This window comes from Stegodyphus dumicola, chromosome 1, assembly GCF_044657685.1.
Source record: "Stegodyphus dumicola isolate Sdum_Otavi_A_Nest chromosome 1, ASM4465768v1".
Classification (NCBI taxonomy): Eukaryota; Metazoa; Arthropoda; class Arachnida; order Araneae; family Eresidae; genus Stegodyphus; species Stegodyphus dumicola.
The window spans coordinates 143452953-143473424 of NC_140768.1; the positions used below are offsets into that span (position 1 = coordinate 143452953).

At 35.9% G+C, this 20472-nt stretch overlaps 1 protein-coding gene across 4 annotated transcripts in view; it reads left to right on the forward strand.

The window, feature by feature from the left end:
• The window catches only part of LOC118203715 (uncharacterized), a 234507-nt gene that overhangs the window by 170247 nt on the left and 43788 nt on the right, over window positions 1-20472 (forward strand). For all 4 annotated transcript variants that reach the window (XM_085821500.1, XM_085821502.1, XM_085821505.1 and 1 more), the window contains one exon: window positions 20172-20279. In XM_085821500.1, the coding sequence (XP_085677626.1) occupies window positions 20172-20279 (108 nt within the window). The remainder of the gene's footprint in view (window positions 1-20171; window positions 20280-20472) is intronic.

The following is a 20472-nucleotide window of genomic DNA, read 5'->3' on the forward strand; positions in this document are numbered from 1 at the left end:
GTGGTGCGCGATGCCGAGGTTGTGCGTGATGCTGAGTTTGTGCAATTCTGGGATGTTTTTTAAGTGAAAATAGATCGACGTGCACATGGGCAAAGCCAATGTAGTGCGCGATGCCGAGTTTGTGCAATTCTGGGATGTTTTTTTAAGTGAAAATAGATCGATGTGTATATGGACAAAGCCAAGCAGTGCGCAATGCCAAGTTTGTGTAATTATCTGAATTTTTTAATCTTATTTAATTGACTTCAAATTGTATAGGAGGCTTTTCTATACACTGTTTCTGGTATGCATAGTGACTGATATCTCTTTAAGAAAATATGTATGCACGCAAATAAATTTTAACAAATGAATCCTTCGCATGAATCATGCATTTTGCAAGAAATAAACTTAGATGTTTGAATGAAAATGTTGTAAATTTCTACGAGGTTTAAACCTCTCGCATTTGTTGTGAATTACACGTAGCGTTTAAGCGAAACTAATGGTATTTTATGTTTTAAACTTAAATTTCAGATTTTATTTTGTTTTTTAATTTCATTATATTTGTTGTCTTTTTTTAATTTCCTATCGTTGACAATATTACTTATCGTAGCTTTAGATATCGAAAAGCATGGCTTTCACAGCGTTTTTTAATAACTAGATACGAATAAATTTCTTCGGAGAGAGCACAAATGTCAAGTAGCAGACGATAATTTATGTTTTCAAAAATATATACTTGCAGTTAAAAAGAATTTCCAAGCAGACGATTTCTCTTGGAATTTTTACTTCGTAATTTGGGCAGTTAATTCAGTTGCCGTTTGAATGTTATTTGGTAGTTATCAATCGAGTGATTTTATCTGTGTGTTTTTAACATTTTTCTGCATATATTTCGTTAAATAACAGTCGCTATGGATTTATCTGTGATGCTGAGAGAGGTAAGTGATTGTACATGTAAATTTATTACTTTATTGGAAGTGCAAGGGAAACGTACCGTCATTGAATGGTGTATGAAAGTTGGTTTGATTGCTACTTTTTTTGTTTGTTCGAAATGTGGTGAAAATATGCGTTTTTGTGAGAGAAAGGGAACTATAGATGGATTTGAATGGCGATGTAGAGAACAAGGAAAAGTGAATGCGCATGATGTTTGTAGGAGTATAAGGAAAGGTTCATGGTTTAGTCATAGCCATTTGAGTATACGTGATATTTTGAGAATTACGAGGTGTTGGTTTTTGAAAATGGGAAATGAATCTGTGATTCAAGAAGTGAAAGTGCATGAACATGCTGTTGTTGATTGGTTTATGTTTTGCAGAGAAGTGTGTATGACGACTGTGATAAATGATAGTGTTCCAATTGGTGGTGAAGGAGTAATAGTTGAAGTGGATGAGAGCAAATTCGGGAAAATGAAGTATGGAAGAGGAAAGCCTGTGGACGGTCATTGGTTAATTGGTGGTATAGAGAGAGGAACGAACAGATGTTTTTTTAGAGAGGTTGAGAATAGATCAAAGGAGAGTTTGGAGAGAGTGATAGTTGAATGGGTGTTGCCGGGATCAACTGTGGTTTCAGACTGCTGGAAGGCATATGGTGGACTAAAAAATTTAGGTTATAGCCATCTGACTGTCAACCACAGTCTGTACTTCCGTGATCCCGAGTCGGGTGCGCACACTAATTCTATAGAAGGTACCTAGTCTGGAATCAAACGTCATTTACGTCGAAATACAAACCACGTAGATGGCTAATTTGATTCATATTTAGCGGAATATATGTGGCGAAAATGGCACATCCACTCACTAAGTGATGAACATTATCGTGCCTTTTTAGCGGGAATCATAAAGATTTATCCGCCGGAAACGGCCGATAAAACTGAGTAAATTTTCTTAAAGACGGGGTTTAGGGAGGTTTTCCTCCGACATAAATAAATAATAAAAAAAAACCCTCAAAAAGACTTTTTATTTTCCTGAAAAGGGTAAGTGAAAATATTTTTTTCTTTTTAAAATTGCTTATTTTTAATATTTTCTTATTTTCTTTCACTGTGAGAAATTAGATATTTTAAATGTATTAATGTGTAGAATTCTAATACGAGAGTATAGAACGTGGTTTAGGAACTTAAAAAACAGGGAAATGAAAGCTGTGTATGATGTTGATATTCAATCATAAATATTTTTCTTTTTTATTAATGTAAAGCTTAAAACTTTTTAGAAAATAATGAAGATTGTTTACTTACTAGTATGTAAGAGATGGTGTGGTTACGTATAAATAAGGTAATTTTGTAAAGATGATAAGTTAAAATGTTCCGCAATATGAAATTAAAATTTTAAAAAATCTGTTTTTATTTGTATAAATACTAAAGCTTAAAAATATTCACCCTGTATGAGAGACTGCGACGTTGTTTACAGTTTTAATAATTGTTACAATTCACTTACCGTATTATAGTAGTCTGAAATAAAAAAAAAATTGTATACTTATTTCTACATCTATAGAGAATACATTGTGACGTCACAATCTTAGTCCCACCCATTTATGAACGTCACATAGCTCCGCCTTCGCAACTTTGTTTATGCAACGTATTCTGATATTTTACTGGCGATTTTCAAAAAATCGCCGCAGCTGAAAATCGCCAAGCAGGGGCCTAAAGCACATTTTCACCTTCGATTTAAAACAGAAAATTGTTGAAAGTAGAGATTATGATGAAGTCTTCGTCAAAGGAGTCTTAGACGCAATAACAGAAGAACGGAAAGAGAGGGAGGAAAGACAGGAACGGAAAGAGAGGGAGGAAAGAGAAGAACGTAGGAGACCGGAAGAAACAGAAGAGCGGAGAAGGAACGAACAGTATGAATTAGAGAGATTAAGACTTGAAGCAGAGACAAAGTCTCAAAATACCGGACAGATCCGGCCGAAAACGGAGCTTCGTCACCTTATGCAGAAATTCGATGACAAGAAAGGAGATATCAGTCTATATTTGCTATTGTTTGAAAGGCAAGCAGAATGGGCTAAAATTGATAAAGAAGAATTTGTATCTCATTTACTAGGACTACTTCCTTACGAAGTAACCCAGTTAATAGCTAGAGAACCCTCCGATAAAGCTAAAGACTATAAACACGTGAAAAATTTATTGTTAAGACGGTTTAAATTAAGCCCGGAAAAGTTTAGGCAGAAATTTATGAAACATCAAAAAAGTACCGAATCCACATGGGTGGATTTCAATTATGAAATAGAAAATTATTGCAAAGAATGGGTGACTGGTCTAGGAGTTAAGACTTTTGATCAGTTGCTAGATTTGATGGTGCTTGACCAACTTAAACGTCGAGTTCCTCCTGAAATTCGAGATCATTTTCTTGATGAGTGGGTAGAGATGATTTCATCTAAAAAATTAGCTGAAAAACTTGATGTCTATGAAAACGTTTTCGGAAACTTTCAAAAAAGGCCTGTAGTGGATCGGCAGAAAGAAAGACACAATGCACTAACTGAAGGTAAATTGAGTTCAGATAATAAAAATAAAACTGAAAAAAAATTGTCATCAGGATATAATTCGCAAAGCTGGTTTCATAGACCTAGAAGTCCACGTCCAGATGATAAATATGAAAAACGAAAAACGCCACAATGCTATCAGTGTGGGTCCTATCAACATTTAAGACCCCAATGTCCAAAACTTAAGAATAGTACTGAATCTCCTGCTAATCTTAACAGAATTAGTGCAAAACCAGAGGATAAATTTCTATTACCTTATACTAGCATGAGTTACGTAAATGGTCATAAAATTCCTATATTAAGGGATTCAGGTGCTAGTATTGATATAGTTTGTCGCAAATACATCACGCCAGAAATGCTGACAGGTGAAAATGTGTGGGTGCAACAGCCATTAGATTTGAATCCAACCTGTTTACCATTGGCTGAGATCGAACTAAATTGCGATCTTGGGCGAGTAATAACTAAGGCTGCCATTATTAGAAATGAACTCGACAAAGGAAGGTATTTATTAGGCAATCGAACTCTTGCACTGTTGAATAAACAAGGAAAAGAACCTGATAGTTGTCCTCACCAGGTCTAATAATTTTGTGCATCTTTCAAATCAGATGATGGTGTTTCAGTGAGTTCACTAATTTTAACACTTTTACATTTTTAACAATATTTTAATTACTATATACAGAGCGTATTCTTAGGCCGCCGTCTTCGACATGAACAAACTTTATTCTCTTACAACTAAGCGAGCAACAGCGCCCTCTAGCTTTTTTCTTCAAATTACACAACACTCCCCACCTGAACTCGGTGGAGAGTTCATCTTTCAATAATATATTCTATAATATTCAATTAATATTTCGACAATAAATCCTGGAGAAATGGTTAAATATAACAAACATGCATACATAATTATAAGCACATAAAATTTTACAAAACATTAAATGATACCTATCAGCAAGGCCAGGAGAATGAAACCTAAAAATACAAAATACAAATATTAGTTAAGTTCCATATTGTATAACAATTGTATAGGCTTTTTTAAGGTACCAGTAGGTGTTTTAATTATGCAAGATCTTATTTTACCATCTCTGCCTGGCATTAATTCCAAAATTTTACCTATTGTCCAGAGATTTCTGGGATGTTTGTCCTCATGAATCAAGACAATATCGTTGATTTTAAACTGAGATGCGTTAGAGTGTGGAGGATAAATATTGGCAGATCTCAGATTAAAAAGATACTCTGATCTCCAACGCTTCCAAAAATGATTTAAAATATCTTGATGGTATTTATATCGTTTAATAATTGAATTTCTTGATCCAATCAAATTATTTGATGTTATTTTATTAGCAGGCAGAGAAAGCAATCGTCTACCAACCAGAAAATGAGAGGGTGTTAGTGGAGAAGGTTCATTGGGATCGGTAAACACGTAGGTAATTGGTCTACAATTAATCATTGCCTCGATTTCAATTAGCACTGTTTCAAACTCTTTCACAGTAAGGGATGTTCGACCAATAATTTTTCGCAAGCTGGATTTTATGGTTCGTAACATACGCTCCCAAAACCCTCCCAACCATGGACCCCTCTCAATAATAAATTTCCAATTTATGCAGAATTTCTAGCAGAAAATTATTCTTTCACAGATGAGTCACTCAAAGTTTTAAAAATATGTTTTAGTTCTTTATCAGCTCCTTTAAAAGTCTTGGCATTATCGGAGTACACGGACACAGTCCTCGGCGAGCTAAAAATCTTCGGAAAGCTAGAAAAAAAACTTTCAGTGCTGAGATCAGTTACTATCTCTATATGTAAGGCACTAGTGACCGCACACGTTAACAACAGCATATAAACTTTACCTTGCCTGTCTTTCGTAAAAAATGGACCGATGAAGTCCAACCCGGTCACAGCAAATGGAGGCGACTCTTGGATTCTGTCTGGAGGAAGTGGAGCGATATCCTGTACCCCAGGACGAGCACTATATCGTTTGCATATCACACATTTGCTGATGATAGTCTTAACACGTTGTCTTCCCTTAATGATCCAATATTTGTCTCTGATCTGAGTTAGTGTCGAATTAACTCCAGCATGGAATAATCTTTCATGCGAGTCCATGATGATCAACTCGGTAAACTTGCATTTTGAGGGTAATAGAATAGGATGTTTTAAATTCTCGTGACAGTCTGCAAATTGAATGCGACCTTTCAACCGAAGAATTCCCTCCTCATCAAGCCTTGGATTAAGGGAGTAGATGGAAGAATCGAGAATTGATTTTTTATTTGATAACTTAATTATTTCCGCTTGATACGATTCTCATTGCGTAATTTTTACACAATAATATTCAGCTGCTTTAATCTCAAAAGCACTTAGAGGTCCATTCTCTGTAGACCTTTTCCGAAGCCTCCCAATAAATCTAAATACATAGGCAGTAATTCGAAGTAATTTTCCTAAAGAACTGAATTTTTCTATATGCAAAATTGGGGATTCATTGTTAATTACAGGTACAGTCAAAATAATATTTTTTCTTAACTCTAACGATTCTGAATTTGGTTGTAATTTCTTTTGTTTCGGAAAGTTTTCAGTAGGAAAACGTAACCAGTGTGGCCCATGCCACCACAGATCATTCTTAACTACTGACTGAGCACTAATTCCTCGAGTTAGTAAATCGGAAGGATTTTGTTTTCCTTCGCAGTGGTTCCACAATTTTTTGTTGCATATACTCTGTATTTCTGTAACACGATTGGCGATAAATGGTTTCCAATTATTTGGCGAACCTTTAATCCAAGTAATGGCGATTTCGGAATCACTCCAAAAATAAACATCCTCAATTAAATCACCAAACAATTTTTTCAAATATTTATACATTCGAGCAGCCACGAGTGCTCCCATTAACTCTAAACGAGGAAGAGTGATTGCTCTTAAAGGTGCAACCCTGCATTTTGACATGATAAATGAAGTTTTAATTTTAGAATCACTCGTACAATATCTGAAATATGCGATGGCCCCATATGCTTTAGGACTAGCGTCCGAAAATAGGTGAAGGCTGATATTCATTGGATCGTCATCAAAGAAATTTCGCTGTATCGATATTTCAGTTAAATCATTAAGTTCCTCCCGCCAAATGTTGAATTTGTCCTTAATCTTTGCAGGAAGGACCTCATCCCAGTCAGAACCGAAACACCAGATTTCTTGCATAATAATTTTCGCCCTAATAACAAAGGGTGCAATAAATCCAAATGGATCGTATATTTGGGAGATGCTTTGCAAAAGTTTTCTTTTTGTAGCAAAATCGTTTCCAGTAGAAAAGTCAATTAATTTTTTTAAATTTAACTTTATATCGTCTTCAATGGAATTCCAAATCCTGCCTAAGAAATTCGATTCACTAGTTAATTTGTTGTCTGATTCCTTAATCCCATCTGAGACCCATAAATCGTTTAATGCTTTAGAATTAGTTCTTAATTTTCTGAAATTCATCCCAGCATCCTTAACTATGTTAACCGCATCTACAAATAACCGATATACATCTTCAACCGTTCCTGTTCCAAAATATAGGTCATCGACATAGACAGAAGAATTTAACATTTGGAAACTGTCCTGCATTTTATATTTATATTTTCGAATGTGATATTTTATAGTGGCGGCCAAAATGAAAGGAGATATAGTCAAACCGAAAGCTACGCGACACATTTGCATAATCTTAAAGGAGTCATTATTTTCATTAAACCAAAGAAATTTTAGAAATTTTCTATCATCTTCAGCAATTCCTATCATCAAAAAGGCTTTTTCAACGTCTCCACAAAACGCTATCTTAAACTTACGCCGAGGAAATAACACCCGAGATCAAACATTCAATTTTTATTTTATTATTTTGTTTCCAATTCTGAATTTCGATTTCAACAACCGGATAGGAATGATTCATTGCCTTCGTCGCACCAAATGAATAAACAGAAAGTCTTTCATAACGGATTGGAGTAAGTTGTAAATCGTCGGCCAATTTTTTCGTTATAAAGGATCTGTGACTGCCTTGATCAAGAATTAATCTAGTTAATTTTGATTTATACTTAGAACAAGCATAAACTGTACAAGTTTGTAATAATACTTCCCTGGCATTACAGTCATTATTATTATCACATTGAGGAACAGAAGCAATCAATTTTAAGTTTTGAACTTTATTTCTTTCCTCAGAATTCAAAGTCAGAGATTCAGTTTCATTTTTGGAATAACCTTGTTCCGACTTTTTGTTTACAAGGGATTTATTAGTACAAATCGATTCATTGTGATACATACCGCCACATTTATTACATTTAGTTTTATTTCTGCACCTTTTTGATGTATGGAATTTTTTAAAACAAGAATAGCAGCGGTTTTCGGATCTTAGTTTCTTTAATTTATCAGAAACATTTATCAGGTTCAATGTTCCGTCTTACTTTCTTTGGGAACATGCACAGACCTGACTCGGAACAGGGAGCTTACTAAAGCTATGTTCAATAAATGTGGGAAGTAGACAAGATACACAGGAAGGGTATACGAAACCCTTTATTTTTCACTCTTTACAATAATTTCCGTACTTCGGAATACGGAGACCAACTCCTTGTGGTCTGAACGTAAGAATATAAAAATATTTAACTAAACTCTAATTTAACTTTGGAATAACAAACAAGGCCCTACGTGGAAGATTGGCCTTATATTAATAGGAAGCCGTATGTAGTACAGAGAACTGTTAACAGTACAATACGTTTAAAAATTATCACGAGGATCAAATCTCTGGCCTGGAAGGCAACCAGCAACTGAGTAAAACTTCTAAGGTAAGCGGCCTGCTTCGACTAACTCCTTCCTCTCTCTCGCTTGGCAAAAAGCCACAACTTAAGTACTTGGCGTTCGCCAGACAAATTTGCATAAATAAGTTAAAAGCTTTTAATTCTGGCCGGAAGTAGAAAGTAAGAAGTGATAGTAAAGATTTAAAATAAAATAAACGTTAGTAAAACTTAAGATCCTTACATACTTCCCGCCAGAGTTAATTAGTTTGAAACTGAGGTCTAAAATGACCTTGTTGAAAACTTTTAGCTCTAGAATCTGACGCGAGGCCAATCTTTTACAAACATTTCTCACTAGAAACTAGAAATTTAAAAAAAAAATGTTTTTACAATATCAGCTCCATTGACAACCAATTTTTCATCTGTACTGCATCTAAACAGGAGCTTTTATTCAAATCTGGTTCCTTCCAGAGATCTGGAAGGAAAACTAGTTTAATGAAATGTTACACAATGAAATGGCAAGTAACATAAATATTTACATTTCTCTTAACATTCTTATTTCATTCATGACTTGCTCGTGCTCCCCTTGCTCTCTGACATGTGTTGTAAAAGAACACCAAACACGAATGTGTTTATGTATACGTGTTCAACACTGCCTCCTACAATCAAAACACTAACGTGTTAAAATTCAACATAACAAGACCTCGTAACACACCTTATCTTCAACTCTGAGGTACTATTCTGAAACCCTGAGGTACTATTCTGAAAGTGGCTAACTCTGAAGTGTAGCGTCAGAGAGCCTAACTACATTCATTCAACCTTTAACACATATTCACCATAATTTGGTCTTTTTTCAGTCACACGAATAAGTTTAATTTTTTTTTTTTTCCCATTACTTTCACTTTTACCATATCATAGTATTTCTTAACATTTAAAATAACAGTTCACATTGTATATAAGAACATATTAACATGCCGTTAATTTTACGCATTTTAAAAACATACATTAGTAGTACATTGTTAACTTCTATTCTTTTCGAAGCAAGTGCCAATTCTTCTACATTGAAATACTGCATTTCAAAAGTCTTTCAGACTAAAACTTCTTTCTTGCCAGAATGTTTTAAGTAAAATTTATGCAATAACTTTTACAATATTTAAGTATTTACACATTCCTATTATACATCAACTTTAGTTTTACGCGCGAGTAATTGAAAAACATAATACCAAAATCGGTAACAACTCATTTCTCGCCTTTTTGGCGATAAAGGTAGACCTCACATGAGGTAAAACTTCTTGAAATCTGCCACTTGCAGTAAGAATGAAAGATTAACTTAAGTCTGCAAAGTAACATAAAATTTTACTTATCTTTGTGATATTCGGACATTCTTTTCTGAGCCCAGTCCTGGAAGGTAGCGCAGATTTAGTTTGATTTATCCTCCTTCTTGTGCAGGTTCGCCCTTCAGTTCCTTCCTTTAGAAGCTTTCTTTTTCCTCCAGTTCGGTCACCCTTGAATACCTTCTTTTTCGCCTCTGCCTGTGGTCTTGGCCGTTTGATGGCAGCTGGTCTTGGCGGAACCGGGACACTTCTTTCGCGTTCCTGCTTGGACCTCGTTGCTGGCCCTTCAAATTTTCCTTGTACCTTTTCCTCCGCCGCTGGTGGCCCTTCCGCAGTTCGGCGAAATTTGCTGCGGAGAGTCCTGTCCGATGAGTAGATCTTCCGTTTGGGAGCCGGGTTATAGTTGCCGTTATTTCTCCTGGCTTTCTTTGCATTCGTCGTACTTCTCCCTTCTTCATTGTGGGGGTGTTCGTGAGCTCTCTTTTCTGGACGGTGGAACGGCTTCTTTTTCTTGTTACCTTCAATTTTCCAGCGGGGAAACTTTCTTTTCAATTGCTCCTGCCTCCTAATGGCTTGCCCTTGTACTTGTCGTTGTTCCACCTCTCGAGCTTGTGCCTGCCGTGCCTGCCGTGCCTGATCCTGCAAAAGATCTTTGAAAATTTGCATTTTATTACGATCATAGTAGAGTTTTATTTGATCAATGTTTGCGGAGCATGTTTCACCATTCCTGGCTTTTAACACCTCTACAGCGTGAGTTATTTTTTCTACGACATATGGTCCTTCAAATCGTGGAAAAAATTTGGCGGTTTTATCTTCTGGTGCTGAAGAAAGTGAATGCTTAATTTTTAACACTTCATCCCCTACTTTATAAGTTACTCCCCGTCGTTTCAAATCATAATAAAGTTTTTATTTTCTCTGTGCTACTTCAGTATTCTTTTTTGCTTCTTTAATTAATTTTTCTATATCACCCATTTTAAATTCTGGGGCTCTTTGTTGCACATAAAATAATTTATGAACGGCGTTATAATCTTTCTGCCTAAAAATAACTCAGCAGGAGTTTTGCCCGTTGTATCATGTTTTGTGGTCCTAAGGGCGAAAGCAAATTCATTGACATAGTTATCCCAGCTTTTATGAAAATTTTTAACATAACTACGGATAATTTTCACTATATTTCTATTGACCCGTTCCGCTATATTTGATTGCGGCTGATACGGGACCATTTTTAAATGACGTATGCCCAGTTTTTGGCACATGTCTTCAAATACATTACTTACAAATTGAGGACCATTATCCGATATAACTTTTAGGGGCGCCCCGTATTTTAAAATATATTTATTTAAAATAGAATCAGTAACTAATTTCGCGGAGGCTCGTTTTAAGGGAACAATTTCGGTCTACTTACTAAAATAATCAACCATAACAAGGAGATAGCGACGTTTATTTAACTGACTTTTTGGGAAAGGGCCCAATAAATCGAGGTCAATTATTTCATTTGGAAATTCGGATTTAATACTATTTAGAAACCCGGCCGGGAGGAAATTAATATAATTAACTGCTTGACATGTTGGGCAGGACTGGAGATACGCCCTTGTTAACTTTTGCAGTTCAGGAAAATAGACTGCCTCGCGTACGCGTTGTATAGTTTTTCGAATACCAGCATGAGAAGCTAAAGGGCTGTCATGCAACTCCTGCAGGATATTTAATCTAAGACTAGATGGGATAACAGGTCGAAATTCGTTGTTGGAATTCGTAGTTTTTGTATAAAATAATAGACCATCTATTAGTTTGTAATGGGCCGCCCTATTTCTTATCGCCACAATATCTTTGTGGCTAAAATTTTCAGGATCCTTTAAATACTCATAAATGCTTCCAAACTCAGGATCCTTACCCAGTTCGGTTATTACAGTTTCTCGGGAATTTATTGTACATGCTGTGAGCATTGCCACCTTTACAGTATTACCTTCTTCATCTATTTTAGTTCTGGATAGGGCATCTGCTACAATATTTTCCTTTCCGGGGGTATGCTTGATTACCAGATTATATTCTTGTAGCTTGAGTGCCCATCTTATTAACCTTGGGAATAAGTTTTTCCCTGAGTACAATCTAGTTACCGCCGCATGATCAGAGTACACTGTTATTGGCGCCTTTCCAAAATAGACTCGGAACTTTTGCACTGCTAACAGAACTGCAAGTGCCTCTCTCTCGGTCGCGGAATAGTTTCTTTGTGTTTGATTTATAGTTCGGCTAAAAAATGCCACGGGCTGCTGATTTTGCGAAAGTACCGCTCCTACCGCATAATCCGAAGCATCCGATGAAATTTCTAAATTCTCATCCTTTTCAGGAAATTTCAAAACGGGGGCTTGCGTTAATGCTTGCTTTAATTTTTCGAAAGCACTATTGGCTTCGGCCGTCCACGAGAATCTTGCCTTTTTCCTTTTTAATTTTAACAATGGTTCAGCAATAGCTGCAAAATCTTTTATAAAGGACCTATAATATGAACAAAGACCTAGAAAAGAAGAGAGCTTCTTCGCCGTGTTTGAGGACGGATACTTTTGTACAGCGATTATTTTTGATTCGTCTGTCTCGATTCCTTTCTGAGATATTTTGTAACCTAAATATTTTAATTCAGGGGCTGCAAATTTGCACTTTTCGACATTAACTTTTAGACCGGCCTCATTTAATAAAAAAAAACACCTGTCTTAAATCCTGTACATGTTGGTCGAGATTATCACTAGTAATAATGATATCGTCTAAATAGATAAATGTGGACTTTCCAAGAACAGGCCTTAACACAATGTCCATACATCGCTGAAATGTTGCCGGTGCCCCTGAAAGGCCAAACGGCATACGCAGGAATGCATAAATGCCAGACTTGGTTATAAAAGCAGTCTTAGGCACGTCCTCAGGCCTAACCCCTATTTGAAAATAACCAGTCGTTAAGTCTAAAGTCGTCATATATTTGGTCGACGTTATGTTCCTTAAAATTTCTTCAATAATAGGTAACGAATATACCGGATATTTAGTTATGGAGTTTAATTTACGGTAGTCAATCGCGAATCGCCACCTTTTTGGATGTGTCAATGGATAGTCATTATTTTTCTCACATAAAACCACCGGGCTAGCATAACTACTTGAGATGGGCGTTATGATCTTTTTACGTAGCATATCGCTGATGTGGCATTCTATAATTTTTTCCTTATTCTTATCATACCGGTATGCTTTGTGGCGAACTGGCATTGAATCTCCGGTGTCAATACTATGGTTAGTAACTTGAGTAAATCCTGGAATATCACTAAATAACGAAGCAAATTCACTTACCACTTGTCGGATTCTTCGTTGCTCTTCATTAGGCAGGTGGTCAAGGTTTAACATCGGCGGTTCAGCCTTTTCTTCTCGAACTGGTTTCATCGTCAGCTTAAGGGACGCTTCATTAAAATCCAGCGTTGCTTGTGCCTCTGAAAGAAAATCTATTCCTAAGATAATATGTGCTTGCAGATTCTTTACTATGAAAAACATAACCTTTACTTGTTCGTCCTTGATACGGACGTATAGCGGTAATTTACCTATGCACATACATCTTTCTCCTTGCGCAGCTAACACTGTCGTATTATCCGAATTATACATGCGATATTTACGAAAATACTTCCTAAAAAAATCTTCTGCCACACAGGAACACTGCGCCCCTGTATCCAGGAGTGCGGTGGCTGGGATATTATTCACCAACACTTCAATCTTCGGAAGAGTCAAATTTTTCACCATTACTGTATTTAACTTGAAGGAAGAGGGGTTTTCTTGGCCTTCGGATTTCCGCACCCTCCCGTCAGCAGAAATCCGTTTTAGTTTAAATCATTTTTCATTTCCATGCTTTCCTTCTTTTTCCACTGGCCTTGAGACTTTTTTCCTGGATTGCTATTGAACTGTCGACGTTCGCCGGCTGTTTTTGAATGCTCGGGTTTCCTTGCTCACTGATTCGCTTTGCTTCCGTAGCCGTGTGCTTGACTTTGCTGTGGTCTTGGCGCACCAAATTGGTTTCGTTGTTGATATTGGCGTCTTCTTTCAATGTCCGCCGTTCTTCTACTTTCAAACTGGATTGCTAGCTCAAATAACGTTTCCAGTGTAGTCGGATTCCTTAATTCAATAAAGTCTTGCACTTGGGGAAGTAACCTCGGCAAAATCACTTGAATTATCTCAGGATCCGAACGGTTTCCATACAAGAGTTTGAAGACGTGAATTTTTCTTAAAATAAAGCTTGAGATATTTTCGATTCTTTGCTGATATATGCTGAAAATTTCCGTTTCTAATTTCGCACGATCCCTTACGACAGGGAAGGCTTTTACTAGGGCAGTCTTGAAATTTTCGTAAGTATAGGTGGGACTTTCTGCTTGACCCAAGAGACTTCTGCATATACATTTGAACCAGTTAAGCGCTTGGCCCCTCAAAGCGCTGGTAGCTAAGGTAACTTTTTGAAACTCGTGCACGGGGTAGAGCATGAAGTGGTCATCTAGTTTTTCCAAAAAACTGGTTACCGGTGAGTTTCCATTAAATGTTGCTTCTGGTTTCATCGAAGCGCGCATGGTCTGAACGATGTAACCAAAATCCTTCTAGGGCGGCAGCTGGCATTTCTGGTTTCTGAGCTGCTTCTGCAGGCAGCACGGGTTCTTCTTGAAACTCGGCCATAGTTATTCTTCTTCGTTGGGCGCCACTATCAGGTTCAATGTTCCGTCTTACTTTCTTTGGGAACATGCACAGACCTGACTCGGAACAGGGAGCTTACTAAAGCTATGTTCAATAAATGTGGGAAGTAGACAAGATACACAGGAAGGGTATACGAAACCCTTTATTTTTCACTCTTTACAATAATTTCCGTACTTCGGAATACGGAGACCAACTCCTTGTGGTCTGAACGTAAGAATATAAAAATATTTAACTAAACTCTAATTTAACTTTGGAATAACAAACAAGGCCCTACGTGGAAGATTGGCCTTATATTAACAGGAAGCGGTATGTAGTACAGAGAACTGTTAACACTACAATACGTTTAAAAATTATCACGAGGATTAAACCTCTGGCCTGGAAGACAACCAGCAACTGAGTAAAACTTCTAAGGTAAGCGGCCTGCTTCGACTAACTCCTTCCTCTCTCTCGCTTGGCAAAAAGCCACAACTTAAGTACTTGGCGTTCGCCAGACAAATTTGCATAAATAAATTAAAAGCTTTTAATTCTGGCCGGAAGTAGAAAATAAGAAGTGATAGTAAAGATTTAAAATAAAAATAAACTTTAGTAAAACTTAAGATCCTTACACATTCACTTCGCATTTAAATGACTCGTGCAAATTATCACAAAAGATGCATTTTCGGTTAACTGCAGTATGAAATGCAGCCATGGGTGTATTTTTTACATATTTTCTAGTTTCATAATTTGATTGATCAATTCGCGGAGGCACAGGATTTTTCCTTTCGCTTAATACTAGATTTGAAACTTCCCTGCATTCTATTTCCGTTTTAATAAATTGTGTTAATTCCGAAACTTCAACTTTATCTTTCGATCCTCTTTGCCGATTAAATTCCAAAACTTAATCGTCCGGAATTAATTTTAATAATATTGGAATTAATACATGTCCATATGAGCCAGAAGTTACTTCTAAAGTTTCCAAATTACGAATCGAAACTTCTAATTCGTCATATAATTTACGTAAAGCCTTTACGTTAGCAGAATTTTTAACAGCTTCTAAATTGAGAATTTTATTCATGAATGAATTAATGATCAGGTCTTTTCGACCATATCTGTCCTTTAGTAATGCTACACAACTATCATAATTACTTTCTGTTAACTCAAAGCCTGACACAACATTCGAAGCTTGTCCCGTTAAGAATGTTTTTAAGTATACAAATTTTTGTATTTTTGAAAGCGTTTCGTTTTTATGTATCGAATTTTCGAAACTATTCCAAAATTCATTCCATTGTTTGGGGTCTCCCCAAAATTTATCAATCATTAATTTTGGTAATTGCAGCGTACTACTCCCACTAGAACTGGAACTTACATGCAAAATTCCATTACCACTAGACTGGTTTAAATCAGAACTTTGGGGATTCCTCGCGGTACTGCGGTAACCGCACCTAGAAACTGCTTAATTTGACTACAATTATAAATTTCTCATTGTATTCTTCGCTTATACTATAATCTTCTTCAATTAAGTTAACATCAATTAACTCTTGTATTTCATCATCAAGCGCTCTCAAATTATTTTTCTTTTCGGTTAATAATTCAAACAATTCTCGTAATTCTTTAATCGAATTTTCCTCTCCTTCAATTTTTAATTTATCTTCAATCGCTTTAATTAACCTAGTAACAGACGATCTCAATGTGGAACGTTTACGTTTCAATCTATCTAACTTCTCTTCCATTTTATTTAATTTAAATACACCCACGACAGCAATAATAAATACTTACTAATGTACTACAAATAATCACTAAATAATTAATTTAAGATTTCCCTACCTTTATTTGGAATTCCATGGTCCCTTGAATATGAAATATCCATTGAAATCGAAACACTTGGATCGAACACCTAAAATCTTCATAAAACCTTAATTCCTTACGCCGATGTACCATCTAATAATTTTGTGCATCTTTCAAATCAGATGATGGTGGTTCAGTGAGTTCACTAATTTTAACACTTTTACATTTTAACAATATTTTAATTACTATATACAGAGCGTATTCTTAGGCCGCCGCCTTCGACATGAACAAACTTTATTCTCTTACAACTAAGCGAGCAACAGCGCCCTCTACCCTTTTTCTTCAAATTACATAACGCCAGGTTAATGCTGTCTCTACTAGAGCTCAAAAGAAAAGAGAAATAGCTGAAGAGAAGATCTTGGAACCGATTAAAGAAGAAAATAAAGCATCCTGAGATGTTTTTGAAGAAGAAGATAATTTACCGGAGCTAAATTCGGAAGATAAAACTCTCATAAAACTGGTAAACATTGACTCAGAAGAAATTGCACAACTTCAGCTTGCTGTTGAGGAACTGTCTAAAACGAAGGTACATGCAAAAATGAGAACTATAGTCTGACAAGAAAAGAGCTTTTAGTTAAAAAACGACGGATAAAATGGGCTTTGAAAGACAGCTTGTCGTTATACCTGAAAAACTCAAGCCGTCAATTATAAAGATGTGCCACGAAAGAACTTCTGGTCATTTGGGTGTTAAAAAGACCAAAGACAGACTTACTAGATATTTTTTACTGGACGAGGTGTTACAAAGAAACTGAAGATTTTGTAAGAACCTGTGATGCTTGTCAGAGCGCTGGAAAAGGAAATGACAAAAAGAAGGCTCCAATGATATTAGTACCAGTAATTTCCGAAATATTCACTAAAATAAATGTCGATGCTGTTGGTACGCTACCTATTTCAGAGACTGGAAAAAAATATATTATTACAGCTCTGTGTATGTCGTCCAAATACCCAGATGCTGTTGCGGTGACAGACATTTCTTCGCCATCTGTGATTGATGCTTTCTTACAGATTTTCAGTCGTATGGGTTTCCCAAAAGTGATCCAAACAGATCAGGGGACCTCTTTCGTCAGTACTTTGACAGAGGAATTTTTGGAGCGTTTCGGCATTAAACATGTAAGAAAATCTGTGTATCATCCGCAGAGTAATCCCGTTGAGCGATTCCATAGAACGCTAATATGGGTGTTAAGAGTCGTATGTATAGGAGCGACTTCGAATTGGGAGAATTATCTGCCATCAGTTCTTTTTGCTCTCAGAACAGTCACACACGAAAGCACTGGTTTTACACCAGCAGAATTAGTTCACGGCAAAAACCTACGAACGCCAGTCACTTTACTTTATGAGCAGTGGCTAGAACCGATTGAAGAAAGTAATAATGTTGTCAGTTACGTTTTCGAACTTATTAATCGAATGAAGAAATGCCAAGAACTTGCCGTGGAAAACATGAAAGAAGCTCAACAACGGAGGAAACATGGTACGATCGAAACGCAGTGAAAAGAGAATTTGCTAGAGGAGATTTAGTTCTTGTTTTATCAACGAATCGTCAAAATAAACTAGAAGTACAGTGGAAAGGACGTGGAAAAATCGAGCAGAAAATTTCAGAAACCAATTATATTGTAAGTTTCGAGGAACAAAATGAGCCAAATCAAGTATATCACATTAACATGCTTAACTGAAATGGAAGGAAACTTAGAAATGGACATTCCTCATTTACCTTCCAATCCAAGTATATTAAATTTCTCAGACATCATAGAGGAGAATGAACTCGAGAAAAGGTTGAAATCCGAGCAAATAGAAGATTTACGAAAGATTTTATGGAAATATTCTGGTTGTTTTTCAAATAATCCTGGACTAACAAACTTAGTTTGTCACGATATTGAGCTATTAAATAACGAACCAATACAAATAAAGCCATACAGACTGTCACCCCGACAGACTGAAATTCTCAAAAGGGAAATCCAGAAAATGCTCGATCTTAAAATTATAGAGCCGAGAGAATCGGACTATATGATGTTGATAGAATCTTCATCAAATGATCCTCGGCCTTGTATTGATTATCGTAAACTCAATGCTGTTACTAAAACTGAATACTATCCTTTGCCTAATATTGAAAAACGCATCGAAACTGTAGCAAAAGCAAAATATATTACCCTTTTAAATTTATCTAGATGCTACTGGCAAATTCCGTTAACAGAAAGAGCCCAAAGATATGCAACATTTGTAACTAGTTTTGGAAGTTTCAGGCCTCTACGTTTACCCTTTGGATTAGAAAAATGCCCCATATTTTTTTAGCAAAGTTATAACTAAAGTCCTGGCTGGATGCGAAGGCTTCGCTGTACCATACCTGGATGACATTGCCATTTACTCAGAAAACTGGGAAGAGCACCTTAAAAACTTAACTTCTGTTCTAGAGAGAATAAAGAAAGCAAATTTACGACTAAAACCATCAAAATGTAAATTTGCACAAGATCAAGTGAGATACCTAGGCCATGTTGTGGGACAAGGACAACGAACCCCGGATGAAGTAAAGATCCTGACTGTAAAGGAGTATCCTACACCTAAAATCAAAACAGAAGTACGTGCTTTCTTAGGACTGGACTAATATTATCGCCAGTACATACCGAGATATTCGGAAATTGCTTCACCCCTCACGGACGCTTTAAAGGGGTTAACAAAAAAAAAAGGAAATATACAATGGTCTGAAATATGTGATAAAGCTTTTAAAAATTTAAAAGAGTCTCTATGCAAGAAACCAATTCTGTATGCCCCCGACTTTGATAAAAGGTTTATTATACAAACCGATGCCTCAGACAATGGCATGGGTATAGTACTATGCGAATTAGATGATGAACAGCGTGAACACCCTATCTTGTATATAAGCAAAAAGTTTACTAAGTTTGAAAAGAATTATTGTACTACTGAAAAGGAGTGCGCTGCTATCATCTACGCTATCAAGAAACTGCATTTTTATCTGGATGGTCAGCAAGAATTCTTGATTCAAACTGATCATAATACTTTGGTCTGCCTACAATCCAACGCCAAATGTAACTCTAGATTGATGCGCTGGGCACTCTCATTAGAACCTTATAATTGTAAGGTCATTCATCGCCAAGGATCTTTGCACAAGAACGTAGATGTTCTGAGTAGAATTAAGTAATGTAATAACTCTTAGTGTATGTAACCACGTTCAGAATTTATTTTATTATTTAATGTATGCTCAACTGATGTATTTGAACGTTCTCCATTTTTTTCTTTTTAAATGTGGTGTAAAAGTATTTGTTTAAAACTTTAAATTTTTTACCTGAAATTTGGAAACTTATGAGAGAAGTTACCTTTTCTCTTTAAGCAAATGAGCAAGCCAAGCTTATTAAACTGTCAAATTTTACAGAACTTTTCCCTTCGGAAAAAGTCTCTCCGTTGGGGGAGAGGTTGTAACAGCTTTAAATACTATTAAAATCTTGTAGTTAAAATAATTTAAATAGATGAACATTAAGGTATTTGTGAATGGCAATATTTGAAACCAGACTCGAGTGCCACGTGCGACTCTCGCACGAAGAATGTAATTTATTTTAAAATGTTAGAATATGTTTTCTCTTCTTGTTTGTATGTCGCCATTTTGAGTGCTAAATACAGTTTTTTCTGTGTTCCATCATTGGAGTTGCTTCATATTGCCAAAGAAGTATTACAAGAGCCATCGAATTTTGAATGATGTAATCTTCCTACGAATATGGGCATGCGGAAGACCAAATTTGAAATTTTTAATTTTTTTTTTATTATCGATTTCGTATTTTGTAAAACTTTAACGAATTTTTTAGCAACAAACTCAACGATTTAAAGCAAGAAATGGCAACACTCTACGGGGGAAAAAAGTTTTTATCTCCAGCGCGCGAACTGTGCATCGGAAATTTTAAAGATAAGCTCATGTTAAAATTATTTTGCGACATTGCTATTGAACTGAATTTTATGATTTAAGTGCAAAGAACATAATATGTAATTAATAAAGGTAACACACTAAACGTTAAAAAAACGCCCCTATAGACGTAATTTAAAATCTGAAACCTTTCAGATTTTTAGTTTTGTTTATTATGTTAATTTATTTTCTTCCATGTACACCATAATTAGTCTCTAGTACTGAATTGTTCATTTACAGATCCATGTAATCCAAATCCTTGTAAAAACAACGGAACTTGTGTGGTAGAAAACAGAAAAGTGAGTTGTAACTGTCCAGGACTTTATTCAGGAGATATATGCCAAAATGGTAAGAGATAATTTTTCCCCCTCTTTTTTAATAAAATGTTAAGAGCAAATTATGATTGAGCATTTGTTTATAATAATAAGTCTTGTTTAACATTGAAGAACATGTTGTTGCAAGGCTCGTGCGCAGAAAATTCAATGGCCGAAATCAAAAGTTGGCAGCATGTGTAAAAATTAAGTACTTTCTGCATTAAATA